Source organism: Eptatretus burgeri, chromosome 2 (genome assembly GCF_056783735.1).
Source record: "Eptatretus burgeri isolate ZD-2024b chromosome 2, Ebu_testis_v1, whole genome shotgun sequence".
NCBI lineage: Eukaryota > Metazoa > Chordata > Myxini > Myxiniformes > Myxinidae > Eptatretus > Eptatretus burgeri.
Genome location: NC_140962.1, coordinates 118624166 through 118649165, shown reverse-complemented (window position 1 = coordinate 118649165; position 25000 = coordinate 118624166). Strand labels below are relative to the sequence as shown.

At 48.2% G+C, this 25000-nt stretch overlaps 2 protein-coding genes across 4 annotated transcripts in view; one reads left to right on the top strand and one right to left on the bottom strand.

The window, feature by feature from the left end:
- The window catches only part of AAAS (aladin WD repeat nucleoporin), an 89915-nt gene extending 72977 nt beyond the window's left edge, over positions 1-16938 (bottom strand). Inside the window, exons 1-3 of the mRNA XM_085870945.1 lie at positions 16822-16938; positions 2462-2584; positions 2090-2226 (exon numbers count right to left, since the gene is read on the bottom strand). Coding sequence (XP_085727071.1) covers positions 2090-2226; positions 2462-2575 — 251 coding nt within the window. The 5' untranslated portion in view covers positions 2576-2584; positions 16822-16938. The remainder of the gene's footprint in view (positions 1-2089; positions 2227-2461; positions 2585-16821) is intronic.
- Positions 16939-17519: 581 nt separating this feature from the next.
- Positions 17520-25000, top strand: part of LOC147032927 (uncharacterized) — a 31859-nt gene continuing 24378 nt past the window's right edge. The window contains exon 1 of one of the 3 annotated variants that reach the window (XM_085870948.1): positions 17520-17832. In XM_085870948.1, the coding sequence (XP_085727074.1) occupies positions 17781-17832 (52 nt within the window). In that variant the 5' untranslated portion in view covers positions 17520-17780. The remainder of the gene's footprint in view (positions 17833-25000) is intronic. The other 2 variants (XM_085870949.1, XM_085870947.1) reach the window with 2 other exon arrangements.

Sequence of the window (25000 nt, the reverse complement as noted above, 5' to 3'; positions counted from 1 at the left end):
CTGTGCAAACCTGGTTAAGAACTATTGGAAATGTCTGATCTCTGTAATTGCAAACAAAGGTTTCTGTACCAAATATTAAGTTCTGTTTTTCTGTTGTATCAAATACTTATTTCATGCAATAAAATGCAAATTAATTATTTAAAAATCATACAATGTGATTTTCTGGATTTTTGTTTTAGATTCTGTCTTTCACAGTTGAAGTGTACCTTTGATAAAAATTGCAGACCTCTACGTGCTTTGTAAGTGGGAAAACCTGCAAAATCGGCAGTGTATCAAATACTTGTTCTCCCCACTGTATGTACATACACACATATCATAGGTATATAATTTGAAATTTCAGACCAAAAAATTAAAGCCAATCGATGCGCAAGCACGATTATGTGCATGTTCAGGAAACCGGCAAAATAAAGTTTGTGATGTGACATCCAGCTTGGGTCGTCACAAAGCAACATGGTTCTTCTTTCATATGCAACCCAAGCTTGCGGGGTAGCATCATTGGCTGAGGGCACAGCTGTGCCGCTGATGCAATGTGCCCTGTAGATAAGGGCAGGAATTTGAAATTTGTTCATGGTGTCGGCGATAGCTTGACTAATGTTCGCTAAGGATATCGTGGGATCTTTATCGCCCATCAACAAATGCCAGCAGATGGGACTCCTAGTTTAGCGTCCGTTCAAGGGACGACACACACACACATTGATGAATCACACTGCCTGTGAAACACCGGAACGACAGCTTACAGCAGGGCAAATATTAAAACTCAGGCAAGAGAGCTCAAAGAAGAGTGAGCATACCTTTAGCCCAATCCTGTCAACCCCTAGCAACAAGGGAAAAGGTTTTGAATTCAATACGGTTTTGTGATCAGGTGTTAAATACACGTTTTCATCAACCAGTGCTTCCTCAGATCGAGATTAAAAAGGGGGAAAAAAATTTCAGCAACCATCTCAATTCAGAGATCCTTCCCAGAACCAAGCACTTTAAACAGGGTACAATTGTCCTAGTGCAGTGGGTTCAGGGTATGGGGAGTGGGAGGGGGGAGGATGGTGTGAGTGGGGGGGGGGAGAAAACAGGAGGAGAGGAGAAAGGAGACACAGTGGGGCTCATGACATAAATTTTTCATCAGAACATGTTAAATTGGGTTCTTACCATTCGCTCCTAATCTCTAGAACTTTAAAAGACAAAAGAGAAACCTCCCAGCAAGTATATGATTTTATCTCAACTACATTATATAATTTCATCATCTGCATTGACATGAGCAGCAATTACATGAATCAGCTACAGCAGGGTATAGTCATGCATTAATGAATTGTGAATTAAATTTCGTATAGAGCATCGTGCATGTCATTCACCCACACTGTAAAGCACATGACTGCCACACGATAAAGGAAGAGGAAGAGTGTGGGGGGGGGGAAGAGAATTAAATATAACATGATCACGAAAGTCCTTTCAACGTCCTGCTGTCCACTTATTACTTGAAATCTCCATATTGGGTTCCCACAGGAAAAGGACATTACTTGGTGTGCCACCAAGAGCGAGCGGGGGTTGATGCAAAGGGTTTCAAATCACATCAACATCTGACTATCGAATTTGTGCAATTTTTAGAGATACTACAAGGACATTAGTAGACAATGGCCAAACACAATGGTATAAGGGACTTGAACCTGGGTTTCCTGAATCAAGAGATAAGGGGTTCAGATGAAACACAAACAGGCCAACCTCACTTGGAGGTTTCATTTGAATGAGTCAACCGCTTTTGTGTGGTTCTGATTATATGTAATATTTTAAGGTGAATTTTGAAGCAAAGATTATTAATTAATAAACCCAAAGCAAATCGAGGAGATTCAATGCACATTAGAATCACAAGTCTGAAAAGGGTACAACTGACTAGTAAACAAAGGACAGTAAATGCACTCTTGCATTGCCAAGACAAACTAATAAAGCTCAATCATCGACTCCAGGGTGATGAGTGGAAGGCAATTGAAACAAAAAGGTTAAAGCATTCAAAGAACCTCTCTCACAGATCTTCTCCTGCTCAATTTCCAGTCCGATCAAATGAAAGTGAAGTGTCAAAACAGACTTTTGCAAAATGTACCATGCTCTGGCAGTTTTCCTCCAGAAGCTATTGCACGGTTGGTTCAAAAATGCTGCGTGGAGGGTACTTTCAGGACCTGAAGCCGTTCGCACACTATCCCGTGGAAAGGAAACTGTTGGGAAGGAGAGGCGTGGAATCTGGAGAGGAAGGCAAGCAAGTGCAAAATTAGCAGCAATGCAGAACTCTTTAATTGACTTGTCATATATCTCTCTAATAGTATATTGTACATCCCGGTACAACAGCAAAATCCTCTATTAATCTGATGGAATATAATATTTACTGCCTTCGATCCTGCAAAATGTGCACATTATAAAGCTGTCTGCAATGTTCTTAAAATTAGCCAAAACAGCCACTGTACCGTTCAAGGTATACCTGATCCATGAACTGTGGGTCTTCCACATCAACAGCAATCAATTCGTTGTTTCTCTCACACAGAGTCACATGACCACGAGGCGGAGGTGGAGGAAATAGGGCCAGCGAACACATTTCCACCTACTATCAAACAACAAATGAGCGTAGCATGAAAATAAATAAATAAATAAAGAGCCTCACTCATGAAGGCTGGTGTTGATACCACATGAAGACTGTCAGTGGATCGGAAGCACAATGGATGAAATCAACAGCATGGCAGAGATCATGTGACACTGACTACTAGGACTACTACTACTACGACTAACAACCAACACTGTACCCTGTTTTGAATATATTGTGGAAAATTAAATGGAGTTCAAAATAGCTGATGGGTTTTCAAAGGCAATCTGAGGACTAACAAAACTCTTCGAGCAAAACTTATGAAAGGCGTTTAGCGAGCGTCTTGTGAACACATGCCTAAAGGCCCTGTCACACCTTGACGATTTAGCCAGCGAATGCCTGACGTATGCAAAATTTGGCGAAAATGCTGGCACACGTCGAATACGTTATGGGTAAGTTTGTATACGTTAAGAGCACGCTGGCATACGTCGTAGTACGCTGGCTTTTTTTTTCGTAGTACGCTGGCATACGTCTTTGTACGCCGAGGTGTGAGACAAATTTTCCATGCTTGAAATTTTTCGACGTATGCCAGCATATGACTCACACGTTCCACATAATGCAGGCCATAAGTTTTAGGCACGTTACGCGATCGTTGACACACGTCGACACACGTTACTTGTACGTTAGTCATAAGTCGAAACACGTCAAGGTAATGGTTAGTGTCAGTGTTCCAGACTCCCTGTTTTTTTTTTTTTTTCTTCTTCTTCGGTATGATGGTGATGTTGACACTTCGATTTCTAGTGCGGTTATAATATTGTTGCGAATTCGCGCCCATCGGCATGCGATCGGCCACGCAACTCGAATCGCGACATGTCGCCCACCGGACGGACAATTCAGTCGTGACCCTCCTGGGACTACCGCCAGAAACCAGTCACGGGTGGGGGTTTAACCCCACCACCACCCAGTAGGCAGTCTACCCATGCGAAATAGGATGAATCGCCGAATGTCGATATACCTAAGTACCCGCGCGGGTAATCTGCCGAGGGATGGGACCACGCCACAGGCTGACTCCGGACACGAACCACTTAAGTGGTCCGTTCCATATTACAGGGATAAGCGAGCGGAGTTATCGTCGGCTTTGACAGTTCCGATTAATTACCGGGATGTTGAAACCCACTACGAATCCCTTACGTGATGCAAGATGGAGATTCAATTCAAGGAAAAGACGAAGCGAAACGGGAAAACAGTTCACACAATGCATATTTATTTCACAAGCACGTATTCACAGTCAGCAACAGTCAAAAGGAAGAACAAAAGCAAGAACTACAACCGAATACGACTTACTCTGGCACACTTACACAGTTCTACTTGTCGGATGGCGCCACACACACACACACACACACACACACACACACACACACACACACACACACACACACACACACACACACACACACACACACACACACACACACACACACACACACACACACACACACACACACACACACACACACACACACACACTTACACAAAAAGCAAAGAAAAGAAAAGTAGTAACTTCCCTGCGCGCGTCGAGTCCTCCTCCCGCGACCTCAGCTCCCAACTCCTCCGGCATGGTCGGTGAGCTCGTGCTTCGCGTCGGCACGTGTTAGCCGCTCGACGCCACGGACGGGGTTTCCGGCGCTATCTCAGCGCAGATAAAGTGGGGGGGGCGGGGTGGGAAACCGTTGATGCTCGGGGTCGGGAGAGGGGAATGGCAGACGCTCCATCCCGCCAGCGGGGTCTCGGGACCGCACCGACAGAAGACCAGACCAGACCACCAGGCGAGACGAGCCAAGACGAACGACAAGACCAGCTCCAGGACGAAGAGAAGAGGGCGCGCCCCGCCAGTGTCCGTCCTTTATGGGGTGGGGCTCGCCCATCGCAGCACGGGGCTCTGCCCATTGCTCCGTCCCGTTTTCGGCTCCGCCTCTCCTCCAGCCCTTTCGAGGAGCTCCTCGAAAAGGGGCGTTTCCTCCTCATGGCCGCCTCACACCCCGTATCCACCAATCGCCAGCGAGCTCTCGCAGCCTCTCCCGTCAGCCCCCGGCGCCGCAAAAAAGGCAGGAAAACTCGCGCGCCGTTGTAGGCCTTTCACGGGGCCTTCGTTTGAAGTCTTCGGACGGTCCAAAATAACGATAGAACAGAAAAACGGCTAACTCAAAGAATCGCAGCCCGATAAATCACATATATTCCCTCTATACAACGGGTTTGGGCTAACTACACATGAACTTACCGATATATCTCACTTGAGGACTCTTTATGGTGTAATGCGAATTTCCACAACCGTAACACTACCCCCTCCCCTTATTACAGACTCGTCCCGAGTCGTCAAATTCTCGTTTGCCATCACGTGTAGTTCTCCCCGAGTATGTTTTACCTTCGGATCCCTGAGTGCGACATTCATGGTATTCATGTCACCCAAAATAAATAAACTGAGGGCTGAGTAACTAACTAAACAAACCCACTCATACAGACGACTTTAATAAAATTGCCGGCGCTAACATATACATGCCGGGGGCGCACTCATATTTACAGTACATCTTAACACCTTTACCTTATAATTTACACTAACCATGGCCCAGGATCAATGGACTCTGCAGGCAGAAAAAGTCAAAAGAAAACCGGTGCACGGGCCGCCACTGCAGGCCCGTGTTGTAGCTGCCAACAGGACAGTCCTTGCAACTTGCTCGCGGATCCTGGCGCACATGGAATGAACAAATGGGGGGAGGGGGGAGAGGCAAATCAAAACAGAACGGGGGCTGGTGAACCTGGGCAGTGGGCATGGCATGGCAAAGGTGGACAAGGCAAACAAAGCCGGCAGACAGGGCCGCTGCAGGCAAACACAGCCGGCGGACGATCCGACCGGCACAGGCCTTGAAGCAACAGCTGCAGACGATCCGGCCGGTACAGGCCTCGTAGCAAACAGCCAGCCGATGAAGTGGGCCGGCACAGGCCTTGCAGTAAAAACAGCCGGCAGACGAAGTTGGCCAGCCTTTGCCTTTCAGTGGAGGTCGGTGGAGGGAGTGCGGTGGTGCTGGCCACTCAGAAGGCGGGCTCGGACCGACCTACCCGTCTCCGTCCCACCTATCGCCTTTGCCTGTCACTGTCCATACCCACTCCCTTAATTTGTAAAACCCAATTTAGCCCCAACTTTTTTTTTTTTTTGCTCTTCCTGCCTCCCCACTATAATTCGTCACCTAACCCCCTTTATCGTCATTGTTCGGCTAACCTATAGTCTTCCGAACCTACGCCCAACCCCTAAGTTCCCTTCCCAGAGGGGAATAAGGGAGAGCTAGCGTCCTGCGTCGAGGCCCAATCTAAGCCTCAAGATGGTCTCCCCAGACTTCAGCGATCTTAAACCAAAAGTGGGTCCAGCGGCCCACAACGAAAGCGAAGGGATGGATGGTGCGGAGGGGTACACTTCCTAATCTACCCTATCCATTAACCTTTAAACTACACCGGGGCTTTCAACAAGCGCCTCTCGCTTAAGCTATCGGTTCTAACAACCCAGATTCCCGTCGCCTGTGTTGGTGTCCTCACAATTTTGGGCCTTGCCCCCCAATTTTCCTTCCGTGCCCTCACACGGTCTCATGGCTGGGACGCATGGCTCCTTTGGCAGGCACTACCCTCTGCCGATTCTCCAGCTATGGCACCCCCGGGCACTACACTGCCTCCGAGCCTACCAGTTCCCGAAACACCGGGGAGTGCCCTCTATGGCAACTCCCCTGAAACGCTCACGTGGCAGGCTGGCTTCCCGGGCCCCTTTCTGAGGGTCACCCGTGCCCACAACACTGCCCACGCGGCTAATGGCGCCCCGGGCCCCGCATCATGAGGGCGCACCCGTGCCCACTACGCTATCCCGGCCCCCCCATGGGCCCTTGGCCTACCGCGGCCGGCTAGCCCGGTGCCCGGGGTACCCACTCAGCGATACTAAGCTTTCGCAGCCACGCTCGCAGCAATTCAACAGGGTTCCTGCACCCCTCCAAATGGGTATCGAGCCTACTTTCCCACCAACAACAAAACGACTTAAATTTTTGTCAATTTGACTTACCCCCTAACTCATTTTACTCTAACCCCGGGGTTCCTTGGGCGGGAGTCACTCCTCCCACCAATTACTCATCGCACCATGCATTCCCCATTCGCTCCATTCACACAGACCCGCTGGCCTCACTCACTCAGCATGTCTCCACCTCACAACTCTCCAACACCCACCGCTGAACTCAGCCATCCTGCTCACTAAATCCCCGACCTACCTCGTGCTCCCATGTCGTCCCTTAAACTACAGCACGTTCCTTTTAACACTACGTAGCTAAGCTACGTCCCCACTACCCATCCACAGTCTGTCACTGTCTCTAATCTTTAAAAATCCATTTTCCCATCCGAAATCTCAACTACAATCCCTCTAACCAATCCATTCCACGGGCCCCATGAGGACTGACCCCTGCCCCATGAGACTGGTCTAACCAACACTAACCCTTCCCCCGAAGTAGTTCCATGCTGTGCCCGGGCCAGGGGGTCTTCCACCCCTTGCCCGGGAATCCTGTTCACCCGAAGCGAGGCTTGCTTTTTATTTATTTTTTTTATTGCGCAGCACCAGCGCGGCAACTCGCAACCTGCGCACCAGCGCGGCAAATCACAGCCACGCACCTTTGGCGTGACGTCATGGCAGCTGTTCGCGTCCCTTGTCCCTCTTGGATGGTACCATCCGGCAGGGATTCACCCTCCGGCCGGATTCCAACCATACACGCAGCCATGACGTCACCCGGCGCATTAAAAAAAAAAACAAGCATCGCGTTTCGAGGGGTTCCCCAAGCGAACACATGTGCTCTGCCCGTTGGAGCTTAACACAAGCTCGCGTAGAGAACCCATCCGGTCCAAATCCGTAATCCAAGCCTAACCTTTGTCTGTCCGCGGGATCGGCAACATCCACCGCTGGCGTTTCCGGACCGGGTTTCACTCCCGCAAGCGAGCACGTGGCGGCCTCGTGCGTTGCACGGCCAGAACCTCGCGCTCGCCGCTGGGCAAACCCGGCGCGGTCCCCAAAGCAACTACGGCCGCTACTCGGCCTTTGTCCCTCTGTCGCCGTCGTCGTCTCCATTCAATCCACGCACACTTGCGTGTTACAATGCTCAGACTCCACTCCATCACACTCACCCCGGGAGACGCGGTTGCGTGCTCCCGCATGCCCACAGTCATCTCCCTCACATACAGCGACCTTACACACGCTGTCTCCCTCACACGGACCCTCTCACTCACACAGGGGGTCTCACTCGCACAATGCGTGCCGGAAAGCACGCATCTCCGCACACTCGCAAACACACACACCTGCACAACCACACTGGGGATTTGTGTCCCCTCAAGGGTTCCCGGGGACTCTACACCCCCCCAAGCTGCACGTGCACCCGTTTGCAGCACTCGCCCCCTCGACTCCGCTCGGCACGACCGAACCCACCTGGTCGTGACTCGCTTCAAGGGAGAAGAGTCTCCCTCCGTTCCTGAAGGAGGCCATCCAGCTGCTTGCACCGGGTCCCCACACGTTCTGCCAGCTCGCCCCCATTATCCTCCACTAACTAAGTGTGTGTGTGCTCGTCCCCAACCCCGTCCTTATCGTGCAGTCTCTCTATTTTTTCTATCTCCCGAGTCTCTATACATTTTATTTCTGTTGCCTCTTCGTGTCTATTAGTTTCTTCCTGGATCCTCGTCTCTGTTTCCTCCGTTTTATTTAATTCATTCTCGACTCGGTCTATCTCCCGTGTCTCTGGCAATACTTCTACTTCCTTCTTTGTCTCTGTTGCTTCCCTCTTCTCCATTTTTATTTTTGTCTCCTTTATTAGGGTTGGTCCTAACTGTTCCTTCATCCGACGAGTGGCGTCGATCAAGTCCTGCACCACCGACATTGCTCCTTGTGGTGCTGTCACACCTCCCACCTTATTGCGTTGTTCTACTTCCTGGCTCCTTCTGAGTCGTTCCTCCTCTCGGAACTTCCTGAGTTCTTCGTTGTCCCTCCGGAGTTTTTCAATCTCCGTGGACTCCAATCTTGCTCCCCGTTTTAGTTGTTCAATTTCAAACTCACATTGTTCTTGTTTTCTACCCCACAGTTTCTCCTGCTCCTCATTTTCCAATCTCATCGTTTCTTTCAATTGGCTCATTTCTTTCCTGAGTTTCATTCACTGTTCTCTCTCTACTCTTCCTTGTTTCCTCTCCTGTCCTTCCTTCTCCAGTTTCATGGTTTTCTTCATTTGGTTAATTTCCCTTTTGTGTTTCATTCGCTGTTCTTAGTCTATCTCCTCGCACGCCAGCCTTGCTTTTTCTTCCAATTGGTCAACCTCGGCTTCATGTTCCTTTTGTTTTCTATCCCATTGTTCCTCTCGTTCTTCCCTCTCCAATCTCGTTGTCTCCTTCAATCGCCTGATTTATCCTTCCTGCTTCATTCCTTGCTCCTTCACTTTCTCCTCGTACTCCAACCTATTTTTTTCCTTTTGTCGTTCAGTTTCAAATTCATACTCTTTCAGTTTTCTATTCCACTGTCTTTCTTGTTCCTCATTCTGCAATCTCGTTATTTCCTTCAGTTGGCTGACTTCCTTCTCCTGCCTCATTCGTTCTTCTTTGTGTTTTTTATTCCACTGTCTTTCTTGTTCCTCATTCTGCAATCTCGTTATTTCCTTTAATTGACTGATTTCTTTCTCCCGTCTCATTCCTTGTTCTTTCAGTACCCTTTCTTGTTCCTCATTCTTTAATCTGGCCCTCGCTTCCAGCTGTTTGATCTGTACAGTGTGGTTACTTAACGTTTCATTCTCCGCTGTTGTTCTTTCTTCTTTCACCATCCTCAACTCGTTTTGTAATTCCGTCTCTTTGTTTTGGTGTTTCTGTAACTCAGAAGCTTTCTTTTCAAATTCCTTTCTCATCTCCGCACACTCCGACCTTGCTTTGGCTTCTAATTGTTCGATCTGCTCAGTGTGGTTCCTCAACGTTTCATTCTCCGCTGTAGTTCTTTCTTCTCTCACCATCCTCAACTCGTTTTGTAATTCCGTCTCTTTGTTTTGGTGTTTCTGTAACTCAGAAGCTTTCTTTTCAAATTCCTTTCTCATCTCCACACACTCCGACCTTGCTTTGGCTTCCAGCTGTTCGATCTGCTCAGTGTGGTTCCTTAACGTTTCATTCTCCGTTCTTGTCCTCTCCTTTCTCAACATCCTCAGCTCGTTTTGTAGTCCCCTCTCTTTGATTTCGTGTTCCAGTATCTCAGAAGCTTTTTTCCATTTTTTCTTCCTCTCTTCCTCCCTTCCCTTGCCTACCGCATCCCTTTCCTCTCTCATCTGTTCTCTTTTCCTGATCATCTCCGCATACTCCAAACCATGCCTTTTTCTTTAGGTGTTCCTGATATTCCTGTCCTCTTTTTACCTCCTCCTACAGTTGCTTTACTTCCAAATTGTGTTTCCATTTTTGCTCCTCCAGCTTTGTTGTCCACTCTTCCTTTAATTGTTTCCGAAGCCCGCCGATGTCCGCCTGCCTCGCCTGCCATGCTCACGTGGTTTGAAACGGCTGTTGGGAGCGCTCGCCTCGTGTCGCGCCATTCGCCGCGCCATAAATAGCCGCTCGCTCTGTGCTGCGCCGAGGTGCGATCGCGCCGCCATTTTGCGACTCAGTTTGCCGGCAAAGTTCATGCTCAGAATATTGGGTTGAGTTTCCCCACGGATTGAAATTACAAGTACCGTCCTGAACCATGAATCCTACATTACTACACACATACATTTCTACCCCCGGCACCCGCTCGCCTTGAGCCTCCATCTTATTTTTCGTAAGAGATTAATTTAGCTATGCTCGTAATTTGGGGGGAACGGGGGGGGGGGTCGCCTCACACACCCCTGGTCCGATCCCCGTGAATTTAGCTTGGAGACGGGAGAGTTTGTTTCCCGCTCGCTGACAGTGTTGCGAATTCGCGCCCGCCGGCGTGCAATCGGCCACGCAACTCGAATCGCGACACGCCCACCGGACGGACAATTCAGTCGTGACCCTCCTGGGACTACCGCCAGAAGGCGGTAGTCCCAGACTACCGCCAGAGGTGAGGAGCAGGGAGGGGGGGAGAGGTGAGGCGCAGGGAGGGGGGAGACGGGAGGCGCGGGGGGGGGGGAGAGGTGAGGCGCAGGGAGGGGAGAGAGGTGAGGCGCACGGAGGGGAGAGGTGAGGCGCACGGAGGGGAGAGGTGAGGCGCAGGGAGGGGAGAGAGGTGAGGAGCAGGGAGGGGAGAGAGGTGAGGAGCATGGAGGGGAGAGAGGTGAGGAGCATGGAGGTGAGAGAGGAGGCACAGGGAGGGGAGAGAGGTGAGGAGCAGGGAGGGGAGAGAGGTGAGGAGCAGGGAGGGGAGAGAGGTGAGGAGCAGGGAGGGGAGAGAGGTGAGGAGCAGGGAGGAGGAGAGAGGTGAGGAGCAGGGAGGGGAGAGAGATGAGGCGCAGGGAGGGGAGAGAGGTGAGGAGCAGGGAGGGGAGAGAGGTGAGGAGCAGGGAGGGGAGAGAGGTGAGGAGCAGGGAGGGGAGAGAGGTGAGGAGCAGGGAGGGAGAGAGGTGAGGAGCAGGGAGGGGAGAGAGGTGAGGAGCAGGGAGGGGAGAGAGGTGAGGAGCAGGGAGGGGAGAGAGGGGAGGGGAGAGAGGTGAGGAGCAGGGAGGGGAGAGAGGTGAGGAGCCGGGAGGGGAGAGAGGTGCACAGCAGGGAGGGGAGAGAGGTGAGCAGCAGGGAGGGGAGAGAGGTGAGGAGCAGGGAGGGGAGAGAGGTGAGGAGCAGGGAGGGGAGAGAGGCGAGGAGCAGGGAGGTGAGAGAGGAGGCACAGGGAGGGGAGAGAGATGAGGAGCAGGGAGGTGAGAGAGGAGGAACAGGGAGGGGAGAGAGATGAGGCACAGGGAGGGGAGAGAGAGGAGGCACAGGGAGGGGAGAGAGGTGAGGCGCAGGGAGGGGAGAGAGAGGAGAGGATAGGATGGAGGGAGGAGGGGAGAGCAGTGCCTCACCAAATGTTGCTGTCCACTGCAGGAGGGGGGGGGGCAGAAAGAGAGGTGTACAAGGAGGGGGTGAATGAGAGAGAGGAAAAGAGAAAAAGAGAAAGAGATATGAAAAAAAAAGAAAAAGAGAGAAAAGTGAGGAGTGGAGGTGGGTGTGTAAAGAGAATGATATTGTTACGGATTTCAGAATCCGGTCTGATGAATGCATCCACACATCCAGGTCCTCAGACAGTTATTTCCTTAAATGCATGTTCAGATTAGCCCATCCCAATGTCTAATGGGATTTTAAACGTGATACGTTGAGAAGGGTAAAGAATAGATCCCCTCTCTTACGGGAAGCTTTTTTTCTTTACGACAGACACGTTTACACACATTTCTTTCGCGAGCGCCGGCACCCACCCTTATTTTTCCTCAGCAACGTATATGCACATATTTCTTTCGCGAGCGCCGATGCCCGCCTTTTTTGAGAGCACACGGGTCGTCATGGTGCGCAAGTGGGGCAGGGTGAGTCCCAGGGGACTCTGCGCCCGCTAAGACGGGCTGCAGATATAAAAACGAATTGGAGGTCCGTTCTGAGGAGAGAGAAGTAAGAGGAAGGAGAAGGGAATGAGAAAGAAAGCGAGAGAGGAAAAGGAGGAGAGAAGCGAGCAAGAAGTGGGCAAGCGAGCCGAGAAAGAAACGAGAGTTGAAGCACGAGATGGAAGAAACGAGCCAGAGAGGAAATGTGCAAGTAAGCAAGCGAGTGTGTGGTGCGCGTGTGGGTGTGAGCAGCGCCGACAACGAGTGAGGCACGGGTCGGTCACCAACGTGTGAGGCGCGGGTCAGTCACCAATGGACCGTGTGGGTCACTGGACGTCACCAGTTTCGTGAAGTGTGAAGTGCTGCCCGTGTCACAGCACCAGGGTATAAACCCGCGACAGACGATCTTGGTGCCCTCCCAGACATCGACTGGCGTTCAAGGCTGTTCGCGAAAGGGTGCACGGCAAGGCTGGGTGCTGGCGACGGATGTGACACGCACGCACACATTGCAGGACGTTTTCACTTCACGGACAACTACTCTCTGTTGAGTAGGACGACTTTCTCCCCCCTCCCCCCTGAATGATCTGCTGGGTAACCTTGTCTGTGTTTAGCTGCAAGTCAACCCCCCCTCCCCCGATAAGCATATGCTCTCTGTCTCTCTCTTGTCGTTTTGATGGATTTTGCCTGAGTAATTAATTATTCATTTCGACAGCTTTGGAATATACTCATTTATTTACCTCAGAAAATAGTTTTTTTTTATTTTTAATAAATCGTTTGTTGACTTCCAACCTGTCCGTGTTTGCCCTTTCCTTCCATTGGCCAAGCATTGTCCGAACCTAGTTAGACTGGCAGGTAATTACCACAGATTTGACCAAGAATAGTCGGCATGCACCAGCGGTTAAAACGCTCGGCCGCCCTAATTAAAATCTAATTGAGATAACATTGCTGCTTTGCCGAGGGCGCGCTCCCCGCTCAGGTAACCACGTGACCTCTAGTTAAACGGCATAATTAGATGGTGGACACTGGAACTCGTGGTAACTGGGTGGCGTTCGTGGTTTTAAAATAACCCACCGTACCACAACGTTAATTGTGAACGGTGGCCCCAGGTCCGGCTCTTCCGAGGACAACCGGGGATTAATTCCCCCCCCCCCCCCCCGAGTGACAAGCTAGTATTTCGGTACCCGTGGCCGCTACAATAGGTTATGCTTAATGACCTAACGCACAAAAACAAGAAGGACACACGGTAGATCCCAGACCTCCGCCACGTAATTCCTGGTCCATGAGAACATATCTGGCCCCAATACATTTTTGAAATATCATGCTATATATCGTTTTTGGCCCAATCTCTCAATGGTGAAGAATCACTTTGAAAATTAAATAATTCTCGTATCCAGATACAGATTCGGATTTTCACCAAAATTGAATCAATTCTTCCCAGTGGCACTGCCAACCTGTCCAGCAAGTTTCATCCGAATCCGTGCACAACTTTTTGAGATTATGCTGCACACAAAGACAGACAGACAGAAAGGGGTGAAAACAAACTCCTTTCACCTTCGGTGGCGGAGGTCAAAAATTAACCATGAACACGTGACGTCACACACTCAATATGACGCTGTACTGTATTAGAACCTTACGTCTTGTACAATCCCCGACCGGGTTACTTTGACTAAACCATTGAGATTTAATAGGTAAATGTATTTAATGTAAATACATTGCTGGACCACATCATAAGCATACGGATAGGAATGTTTTAAACGGATGAATCAGAGAACGTTATGGGGATGACACTCACGTGTTCGCTTGTGTAGCTCTGTTGAACTGTGTGCGGTTATTAGGGTACCCTGTGAGTACAGGGTACCCTATTGTTTTTCTTCTGTTTATTTATTCTTTTTCCGCCGGCATTTTGCACCCTTTTTCGCTTTAAAAATCATTTTCTCTGGAACACTAAGTCCGATCGACACGAAATTTTCACCATAGGATGTATCTTTTTTGATAGCACAATCAAGTTATAATTATGACGTCATTGGTCACGTGGTGCGGGCGCCATCTTGAAAAAAACGATAAACTTTGGACATCTGTATCTCGGAAACCATGCAATGGAAAATTTTTTCGTTTGATACATTTTACTAAGCTTCCTATGGGGAACACGAGTGATTTTTCGTGACGTCATAGGTGAAGCGATATACCGGTGAAAATTCGTCAAGTAGAACGCCGTATGGGAAAAATCTGAAAAATTTTGAGCGTAATCTACTCCTCAAGTCACCGACGAAAATGTTTTTCTTGACGTCATCGATGAACGTAATTCGGCCGCCATCTTGTTTTTTAGTGTTTTTCTTTAAAAAATCTTCTTCTCCAGAAGGGCCAGACAGATTGAGGCGAAACTTTACAGGCACATTCCCCCTGAGGCCCTCTTTCAAGTTTGTTAATTTCTTGTTGATAGGTCACATGCTTTGGCGGCCATCTTGAAAAAACCTTCAAACCTTCAAACATCTTCTCCAGAACCGCAGGTCCAATGAAGGCGAGATTTGAGAACTATATTCGTGACATGTATGCGATGCAAGTTTGTTAATTTCGAAGTAATAGGTCACATGGTTTGGCCGCCATGTTGGATTTAAGAAAAATATTAAATAATGTTTTCTCTGGAATTTCATAAGCCATCGAAGTGAAAATTTGCAAGTGCCTTCCAACCTCAAGTCTGCATACATGGTAAAAATTTTTTACCTCAGAAGTCACATGGTTTGGCGGCCATCTTGGATCGAAAAATAGACCTTATCCGATTTACACGAAACTTCACAGACTTGTTCGGGTCGACGATGGAAAGCAGAATTTAAATTTATGATATCATAGGTCACAAGGTTCGGCAGCCATCTTGGATTGAAAATTAATAAATTTTAAAAATCTTCTTCTCCAGAAGGGCAAGACAGATTAAGACGAAACTTCACACATATATTCCACATGAGGTCCTTTCTCAAGTTTGTTAATTTCTTCTTGATCGGTCACATGGTTTGGCGGCCATCTTGAAAAAACCCTAAAACCTTCAAACATCTTCTCCAGAAGTGCTGGTCCAATGAAGGAGAGATTTCAGAACTATATTCGGGACACGTAGGCGATATAAGTTTGTTAATTTCGAATTGATAAGTCACACGGATTGGCCGCCATGTTGGATTTAAGAAAAATATTAAATAATGTTTTCTCTGGAACCGCTTAACCTAACAAATCGAAAAGTTGCAATTATCATCTACCATCGTGTCTGCACGCGTGGTAAAAATTATGACGTCAGACGTCACATGGTTTGGCGGCCATCTTGGATAGAAAAACGCACCTTTACCGATTAACACGAAACTTCACAAACGTGTTCCACTACCCAGTTGGAAGCAGAATCTAAATTTGTGATGTCACAAGTCACATGGTTCGTCAGCCATCTTGGATTGAAAAATAATATCTTTAAACGTCTTTTTCTCTGAAACGACTGAACAGATCCAGGTGAAACTCCACCACTATGACCGCCTCTCCATGAAGAATAAAAAGTTCTCACCCCCTTTTGAGGTACGACGCAACGTTTGGCAGCCATAGTGGATTGAAGGAAAAATATTAATTAATGTTTACTCTGGAACTACTGCATCAATAAAAGTGAAACATCACCTTTATGGTGGACCACTCATGCGGAATGAGGGTTTGAAATTTCAACGGGATCGGGCCCAGGGTTTGGCAGCCATGTTGGTTTTAAGAAAAATATTAAATAATGTTTTCTCTGGAACTGCTTCACCTGGAGAAGCGAAAAATTGCAGTTATTGTACTGTACTGAATTGGGAGATGCTTAGCAGGCAGACACGAAGCGGAGGAACAGTCGAGCTGGGCTGTGTTGCACGAGTGCGAGCCAGGGCGTACTGTGCCCGCGGCTCCCCTTTATTCCGTACGCGGGACACTCACGAGCCGGCCGACTCCAGTATTACTACGACGCCTCAGACGGCGTGCACACCTCATATCCCTTGCCGACCCCACGGCCCCCCACGGCCACCCCTCTCATCACCACGCCCACCATGCATCATCACCATGCCCTTCCCCATAGGCCCGCAGACTCCACCACAGTTATCATCCACCATCGTGTTTGCACACGTGGTGCAAATTATGACATCACAAGTCACATGGTTTGGCCGCCATCTTGGATTGAAGGATAAATATTAATTAATGTTTACTCTGGAACCGCTGCCTCTATATCTGTGAAACTTCACATTTATAATTCAGGCGACATGCGAAACAAAAGTTTAAAATTTCAACCTGATCGGTCACACAGTTTGGGAGCCAGTATTATTTGAATCTGGAAGCCAGTGATAACGAAATTGAATGCTTTGTGCTGCCCGGTTCGTAACTCGTCTGTTCCACGCCGTCTCGAAGCAGGCCTGTGTTTGTATCACTATTAAATAATGTTTTCTCTGGCACCGCTTATCCTTTCAATGCGAAAATTGCGACTATGATTTAAGTCTCACGTTGTGTCAAAGGTGGACGGACTGGGTACCCAGTCATCACTGCCAGCAGTTATAAAGTGGCAGTTCTAGTTTCCTTTAAAACCACAAGAAATAATACCGCACTGTATGTAAAAGTTACACGGTATCCATGTTGAAGGCTCAGCACGTCGAAACGGATTCAAACAACACAACAAATAGAAAAATGCTTCCGAATCGCGGTGAGCTTATCCGCCTGTTTACTTACAGTAAAAACCCCGCACCGCGAAAAGAGGTACGTGCACCTTCACGTTCAGCTTCAGCTTCAAATCCGCGCCATGGAAACAGCGCGCCGGACAAACGAGTTATTTGTTTAATCATTGCGACTATGGTTTACGATTTTTTTACTTGCATTTATTACACCTACTATGAAATGAGGATAATTTTTACACTTCTTCACATGCCACGGCATGAAATGAGGGAAATAAAGAAAAACGCTTTTAGAGAAGGTTGTACTCATCAGCCGAACTAACGAATACACCTCAATACGTTGGGACGTATCTGATCCTGAAATGTGTGCGTAATTTATAACATCACGTGGCACGTCGTCCCTCTGTAGAAAGTCAACTATGAATCAAACGTGAACGAAGATACGTGGAGTGAGTGAGTGGCATTGCAGTGAATGATCGTGGCCTCGACTGAACTGCACGTCCCACCGACGCTCGAGACAATGTTCCCTGCGGTGTATCTGGCGGTTGTTTCACAGGTGGTGTATTTCGAGCGATGAGCTCGTTTCGTGCTCCGTTTCTGTTTTCATTGTAAATACCCACTACACAACGCGTGACTGAAATATATTTTCGAACTATCCATGATGCAAGCACGTTGCGCCGATGTAAGAACGTAACGATGATGTAAGAACGTAACGATGATGTAAGGACGTTACGTGATAGCGTCACAATTGTATTTCACCTGGCTGTTATTTTGATTCTCGAGTTTATTTGTAAATTTAATACGTACGCAAGGAGTTCGCTGGAGTCAACATTTAATGCTGACTGTGTGACATATTGTATCTGCATATTTATTGAGGGCCCGAGAGTGCACGGTCTCTGTGAATCTTGTGTTCTCGGGATAAGCACCGCGAACAGTTCCCCGGGTTCCACATCCGGATCTGGTGCAGAGGACAACGGGGCCCGGGAAGTGCTTCTGGGGGACCGTGGGTTCAGGATCATGAACATTCGCAGCTTTCCCGCCCAAAAGGACAGGGCGCGTAGGGAACCTGGTACGTGTCGTCGTATGGATCCCGAGCGATGTACATGAAAAACATTATACGTCACAGCTCGGGACCTTTCGACGTTTATACCTGGATATGCTGCATTGAATACAAAACTCATAATAGGACGATAATAATAAAAAATGTCTAACCTTGTCATTAAATATTTGGAAACACAGTTACAGTTTATCATTTAACACCGGACGTGTGTAAAAGGGGGGAAAACCCCCACTGTGGGCCGTCTTACCCCATGTACAATCAAATTGGCCGCATAATACAGGTGACCGTGTAAACAATCCGACAGGTGACCGTGTGAACAATCCGACAGGTGACCGTGTGAACAATCCGACAGGTGACCGTGTGAACAATCCGACAGGTGACCGTGTTAACAATCCGACAGGTGACCGTGTGAACAATCCGACAGGTGACCGTGTGAACAATCCGACAGGTGACCGTGTGAACAATCCGACAGGTGACCGTGTGAACAATCCGACAGGTGACCGTGTGAACAATCCGACAGGTGACCGTGTGAACAATCCGACAGGTGACCGTGTAAACAATCCGACAGGTGACCGTGTGAACAATCCGACAGGTGACCGTGTTAACAATCCGACAGGTGACCGTGTGAACAATCCGACAGGTGACCGTGTGAACAATCCGACAGGTGACCGTGTGAACAATCCGACAGGTGACCGTGTGAACAATCCGACAGGTGACCGTGTGAACAATCCGACAGGTGACCGTGTTAACAATCCGACAGGTGACCGTGTGAACAATCCGACAGGTGACCGTGTGAACAATCCGACAGGTGACCGTGTGAACAATCCGACAGGTGACCGTGTGAACAATCCAACAGGTGACCGTGTGAACAATCCGACAGGTGACCGTGTGAACAATCCGACAGGTGACCGTGTAAATAATCTGATAGGTGAGCGTGTGAACAATGCGACAGGTGACCGTGTTAACAATCCGACAGGTGACCGTGTAAATAATCCGATAGGTGAGCGTGTGAACAATGCGACAGGTGACCGTGTGAACAATCCGACAGGTGACCGTGTGAACAATCCGACAGGTGACCGTGTGAACAATCCGACAGGTGACCGTGTTAACAATCCGACAGGTGACCGTGTGAACAATCCGACAGGTGACCGTGTGAACAATCCGACAGGTGACCGTGTGAACAATCCGACAGGTGACCGTGTGAACAATCCGACAGGTGACCGTGTGAACAATCCGTCAGGTGACCGTGTGAACAATCCGACAGGTGACCGTGTAAACAATCCGACAGGTGACCGTGTGAACAATCCGACAGGTGACCGTGTAAACAATCCGACAGGTGAACGTGTGAACAATCCGACAGGTGACCGTGTAAATAATCCGATAGGTGAGCGTGTGAACAATGCGACAGGTGACCGTGTTAACAATCCGACAGGTGACCGTGTAAATAATCCGACAGGTGAGCGTGTGAACAATGCGACAGGTGACCGTGTGAACAATCCGACAGGTGACCGTGTAAACAATCCGACAGGTGACCGTGTGAACAATCCGACAGGTGACCGTGTTAACAATCCGACAGGTGACCGTGTGAACAATCCGACAGGTGACCGTGTGAACAATCCGACAGGTGACCGTGTGAACAATCCGACAGGTGACCGTGTGAACAATCCGACAGGTGACCGTGTGAACAATCCGACAGGTGACCGTGTGAACAATCCGACAGGTGACCGTGTGAACAATCCGACAGGTGACCGTGTGAACAATCCGACAGGTGACCGTGTGAACAATCCGACAGGTGACCGTGTAAACAATCCGACAGGTGACCGTGTTAACAATCCGACAGGTGACCGTGTGAACAATCCGACAGGTGACCGTGTTAACAATCCGACAGGTGACCGTGTAAACAATCCGACAGGTGACCGTGTGAACAATCCGACAGGTGACCGTGTTAACAATCCGACAGGTGACCGTGTAAACAATCCGACAGGTGACCGTGTGAACAATCCGACAGGTGACCGTGTAAACAATCCGACAGGTGACCGTGTTAACAATCCGACAGGTGACCGTGTTAACAATCCGACAGGTGACCGTGTGAACAATCCGACAGGTGACCGTGTAAACAATCCGACAGGTGACCGTGTGAACAATCCGACAGGTGACCGTGTTAACAATCCGACAGGTGACCGTGTAAACAATCCGACAGGTGAACGTGTGAACAATCCGACAGGTGACCGTGTAAACAATCCGACAGGTGACCGTGTTAACAATCCGACAGGTGACCGTGTGAACAATCCGACAGGTGAATGCACGTGTAATTTTGTTTTCGTTCATTCTGTTCGAAATGATCACCGTTTGACACGAGAATGTTCGAATTGACCCTTTTACATTTGATCTGTCTCGTGTGGGTTCAATGTCGACCTGAGTTTAAACTGTCCGATTAGTGCTGGGCAGGTGCGGTGTAATATCACAAGGTGCACCTTCCTTGGGATGGACGTAAAGCCGGCAGCCCCGTCTGCTGGAAGTAGTTAAGGAACATTAATGATCCCATGGTATATATTGTAAAGAGTCGATAATATTATCGCCGGTATCCTGAACAGTTATTACAAACTCGCAAGGGTGCCCGACATTGCGGGGCAACGCCAGGTCCCTCCTCCCAACCCTTCCCCTCCCTCCTCTTCCTCTCCCTCCTCCCACCTCTCCCTCCTCCCACCTCTTCCTCTCCCACCTCTTCCTCTCCCTCCTCTTCCTCTCCCTCCTGCCAACCCTTTTCCCCCCTCCTAACCCTCTCCCTGCCTTCTCCCACTCCACCCACCTCCCCCTGCCTCCTCCCACCCCGTACTCCTCCCCCTGCCTCTTCCCACCCCATCCTCCTCCTCCCTCTTCCCACCCCACCCTCCTTCCCACCCTACACCCACCCTCCAGACCCCACCCATTATCCTCCCTCCCACCCCACTCTTTCCCTCCCTCCGGACTCTCCCCCCCTTTCCCCCTTCCTCCCCTGAATAGTGGAGTTTGGCTTTGGGGCTTCCCACTCTCTGGGAACATGTCCAGTTCAAAAATGCAAGTTATCTCCACAGCTGACTTGTAATACCCTCTGTCACCACTACCGGGTGGAGCTACACGATACACACATACATAGAGAACTTCCGTCGACCTTCCCTCCCGATCCCCCATTACTGGAGATGAAACCAAGTCCCCCATGTTCACCAGGAGGTCAAACTTGATCCATGTACCAAGTTTGGTGGCAATTGGCCCAATAGTTTTCGCGTGATTGATGTTATACACACAAACACACACACACACACACACACACACACACACACACACACACACACACACACACACACACACACACACACACACACACACAATTACATTTATTTATGAGAAGATTCCTGCCACCTTCAGTCGAACATACGTCAAGCCTGGCCATCTTGTTTGTAAAAGTCTTGGGCCAAAAGCTTTCACCAGGTGACCCGAACAAGATAGTGGGAATAATTTGTGCCATGAAAATAAGTTGTAGTCGTCCTCTTAATTATCACTTGTGTTTTAATCATTTTGTAATGATTAATCATGTTCTTCCACTTATACTGACTCTTGAACTGTCCCTTCCTTCCTGGGTTTGATGACATGTGGAATGGGTTTGATTATTATCAGTGGCTCATTTTTTTAAACGTTAATGATATTCTTCCAATTAGTGTTTATTCCCGAATTGTCGCTTCCTGAGTTTTATTATTGGTGGAATGGGAAAAATCCTTCCAACTGGTATCCTCCAACTTCAATTGGTGCCCATATGGTTAACACGTTCATAATCATCATCATCATCATCATCATCATCATATCCTGAATTTTGGGGTTAGAAGCTCATAAGGCCTGTAGGATTGGCACACCAATTTCACAAAATAGCTGACCAGGCTTTATATTTGACTGAAACCCCTCGCTTTGAGCAGCCATGGGAAGTGAACCCATAACAATAAGGGCAATCCAGTACTGCAGACCCCTGGATGCCACATGAATGGTGAGCTTTGCATAACACAAGGAAGATACAAGGAGGAGGAGGAGGAGGATATTGAGACCATACTCTGTGCAGAGCGTTGGTGCTGCTTAAGCAGTCTCCTTGGCTATTGGGCACAATCCTGGATGGGTCACCACTCCGACTCAGTATACCAGCAAGCTGGCACTCATTTTGCCGACCTCGGAAGGATGACAGGCTGAGTTAACCCCACCTGGTATTAATTCAACAGCTGAGCGAGATTTGAACTCAGGACCCGAGGATTCAAAGCCCACCACTCTAACCATTAAGCCAACACCAGGCATAAAATACAAGGAAACACATGGAAATTCGACACAGGTGGAGGCCATTCAGCCCATCATGCCTGCACCACATCAACACCACACTAATTTATCAACACAAGATCAAAAGAAGAAAATGTAATTTTTTTTTGTTAAATTAAGTATTTTTTTGTAGTTTTTTTTTCTTCTTCCAGGGGAGGGGGCATGGGCTTGGTTAAAAAACACACACCATAAACCACACAACCTCCCTTGACGAGACTCCCACCAACAGCACTCCACACATGCACACAATCACTGATCAATGCTCAAGCTACCGAAAAGTCCTTCCAACAACCCAAAACCCCTCTATCTCCATAACTTCCATGTACCCATCTAATTCCAATTTAAACTTATCTCCTGTTTCTACTGCCGTTACCTTTCCAGGGAGACCATTCTTTGCATTAACTACTCTGAGTAAAAGTCTCCTACCTTGCTACCGTCTCAACTCTCCTCTTCTTTACTCTCAGGCTATGGCCCCTGGTCCTATCACTGTCTACTCTTTTGAATAATGAATCTGCACTTTTTCTATGTCTACCTTTCATTATCTTAAACATCTCCATCATATCTCCTTGCAACTGCCTCTTTTCTAGTGAATAAAGCCCCGTCTCCTTCAGCCGCTCCTCATACCTGAGTCTAACTAGGCCTGGAATCAATCTGGTAGCCCTGTGCTGAACCCTCTCTGTGGCATCTATGTCCTTCCGGAACTGTGGTGACCAAAACTGCGCACAATATTCTATACGTGGCCCTCACTAAATTCCTGCACAATGTTAACACCACCTCTTTTAATTTATAAATGATCTCCCTCCGAATACAACCTAAAACCCTATTTGCTTTACCTATAGCTGCCTAGCACTGTGCTGCCTGCTTACTTCCCATATCTATTCCCACCCCCAGATCCTTCTCTTGTGTAACCCGCTCCAAAATTACCCCTTTCATCCTGTAATCTCTATTTTCATTGTTCTTTCCCATCCCCAACACCTTACACTTGCTCAGGTTAAATTGCATCTGCCAAGCTTTTGCCCAATCTGTACAAGTATCAATACTTTCCTAAATCTGATTACCACCCCCTCTGCTATCCACCTTACCTCCAAGCTTTGTGTCATTTGCAAATTTGGAAAGCTTACTCTTCACCCCACTATCCAAATCTTTGATGTAAATAATGAATAGTAATGGTCTGAGTACTGATCCCTGAGGTACCCCACTACTTACATCCTCCCAGCAAGACATCCTCCCACTCACAGCCACTCTTTGCTTCCGACCACGAAGCCAGCTTGCAATCCAATTAGCTACCTGACCAGCCACTCCGCAAGTCCTCACTTTGGCTAACAACCTCCGATGTAGTACCTTCTCAAATGTCCTCTTAACGTCTAGATATACTATGTCCACTGCCTTTCCATCATCCACCCACCAGACACTGCTTCATAGAACTCTAAAAGATTTGTTGGACAGGAACTACCTTTGGTAAACCCATGCTGAAACGCATGCTTTGTATTTGTTTGAATGGTTCCTCACCTGGACCTTAATTAATATCTCCAACACCTTCCCCACAACTGAAGTCAAACTAACAGGTCTATAGTTTCCCAATTCTTCTCTGGATCCTTTCTTAAATAATGGCGTTACATTTGCTTCTCTTCAATCCTCCAGTTCCTGTCCTGACTCCAGTGAGCTATTGAAAGTATCCGATAACATCTCGCTTACCTGCTCAGCGACTTCCCTCAATCCTCTGAGGTGCATATTACCTGGACCAGGATCCTTATCTCCTCTTAGATTACCTTGCTGTTCCTTTACCCCCTCCACTCCAACCTGGATCTTCTGTGAAAGCCCTTCTTCACCTCCTTAATAGATACTCTCAGCTATTGGCAATTCTTCTGACTGTTCTTGTGTAAAAAATATCGAAGTAAAATACCTGTTTAATAAGCCTGCCATCTCACTTTCATCACGAACCACTCTCCCGGTGCTATTCCTCAATGGGCAATGTTCTTAATACAAGCATAAAATGTCTAACCTATGTGATTGGATGGTGTAAAGGCCTTAATCGGGTTGCTGATGATGGAGCACATACAGATACAATCACTGATTAGTTATCGTGTATACTGCACAATAAAACCTGTATATTAAAAGTTTAAGAACGAATGCTTTACTGGGGAATGGGGAGGGTTAAAGCGACTTTCAGGCCACCCTTGAGACAGAGTCGTGCAAGTGGTTTAACTCCTGACCCCTGCTGGAGGGAGAGGGTATGACGCCTTATTTTGTTCCCAGACAGAACGGGTTGTACTACAGGCCTGCCAACCCCAAATTATGAAAAAGCATGAGAATGTAAAATGTGTCCAGTGAGGTCGTGAAGCGACTGAGAATTGAGGGCGTGAAGCCCCTGAAAAATTTAGGGGGATCTGGGGGCATTCCCCCCAGAAAAAGCTTGCTTTCTGGTGTGTCTTCGATGCAATTTCCTGCATTCTAGTACCAAATTCATCCATATTTCTTTAAGTCAGAAGAAAGGTTTTTAATGTCATGTTGTTACTGTTTGGTCCACTGCATGGACTAAAAGAAATGAACCAACAACATGAACAAACAAGACATATATTTTATTTTCATCAACAAATCAAATGCAATGCAGGAATTAGAACAATCACCATCCTTGTAATTAAGATGTATTATTTCAGCATATTGATAGTATTTCCCAGTATTTTGCGGCGATTTCACGTGAAAAATGAAGCCCCAGTAACATGACTGTGATTTATTGCCCTTCCTTGGATTTGACGTGAGTGCCGTGTGCTCATGCGCAACACACGAGACCAATAATGGAGCTGAGTTTTGTGAATAAAACCTTCGTGAAGTTCAATGCATCGTG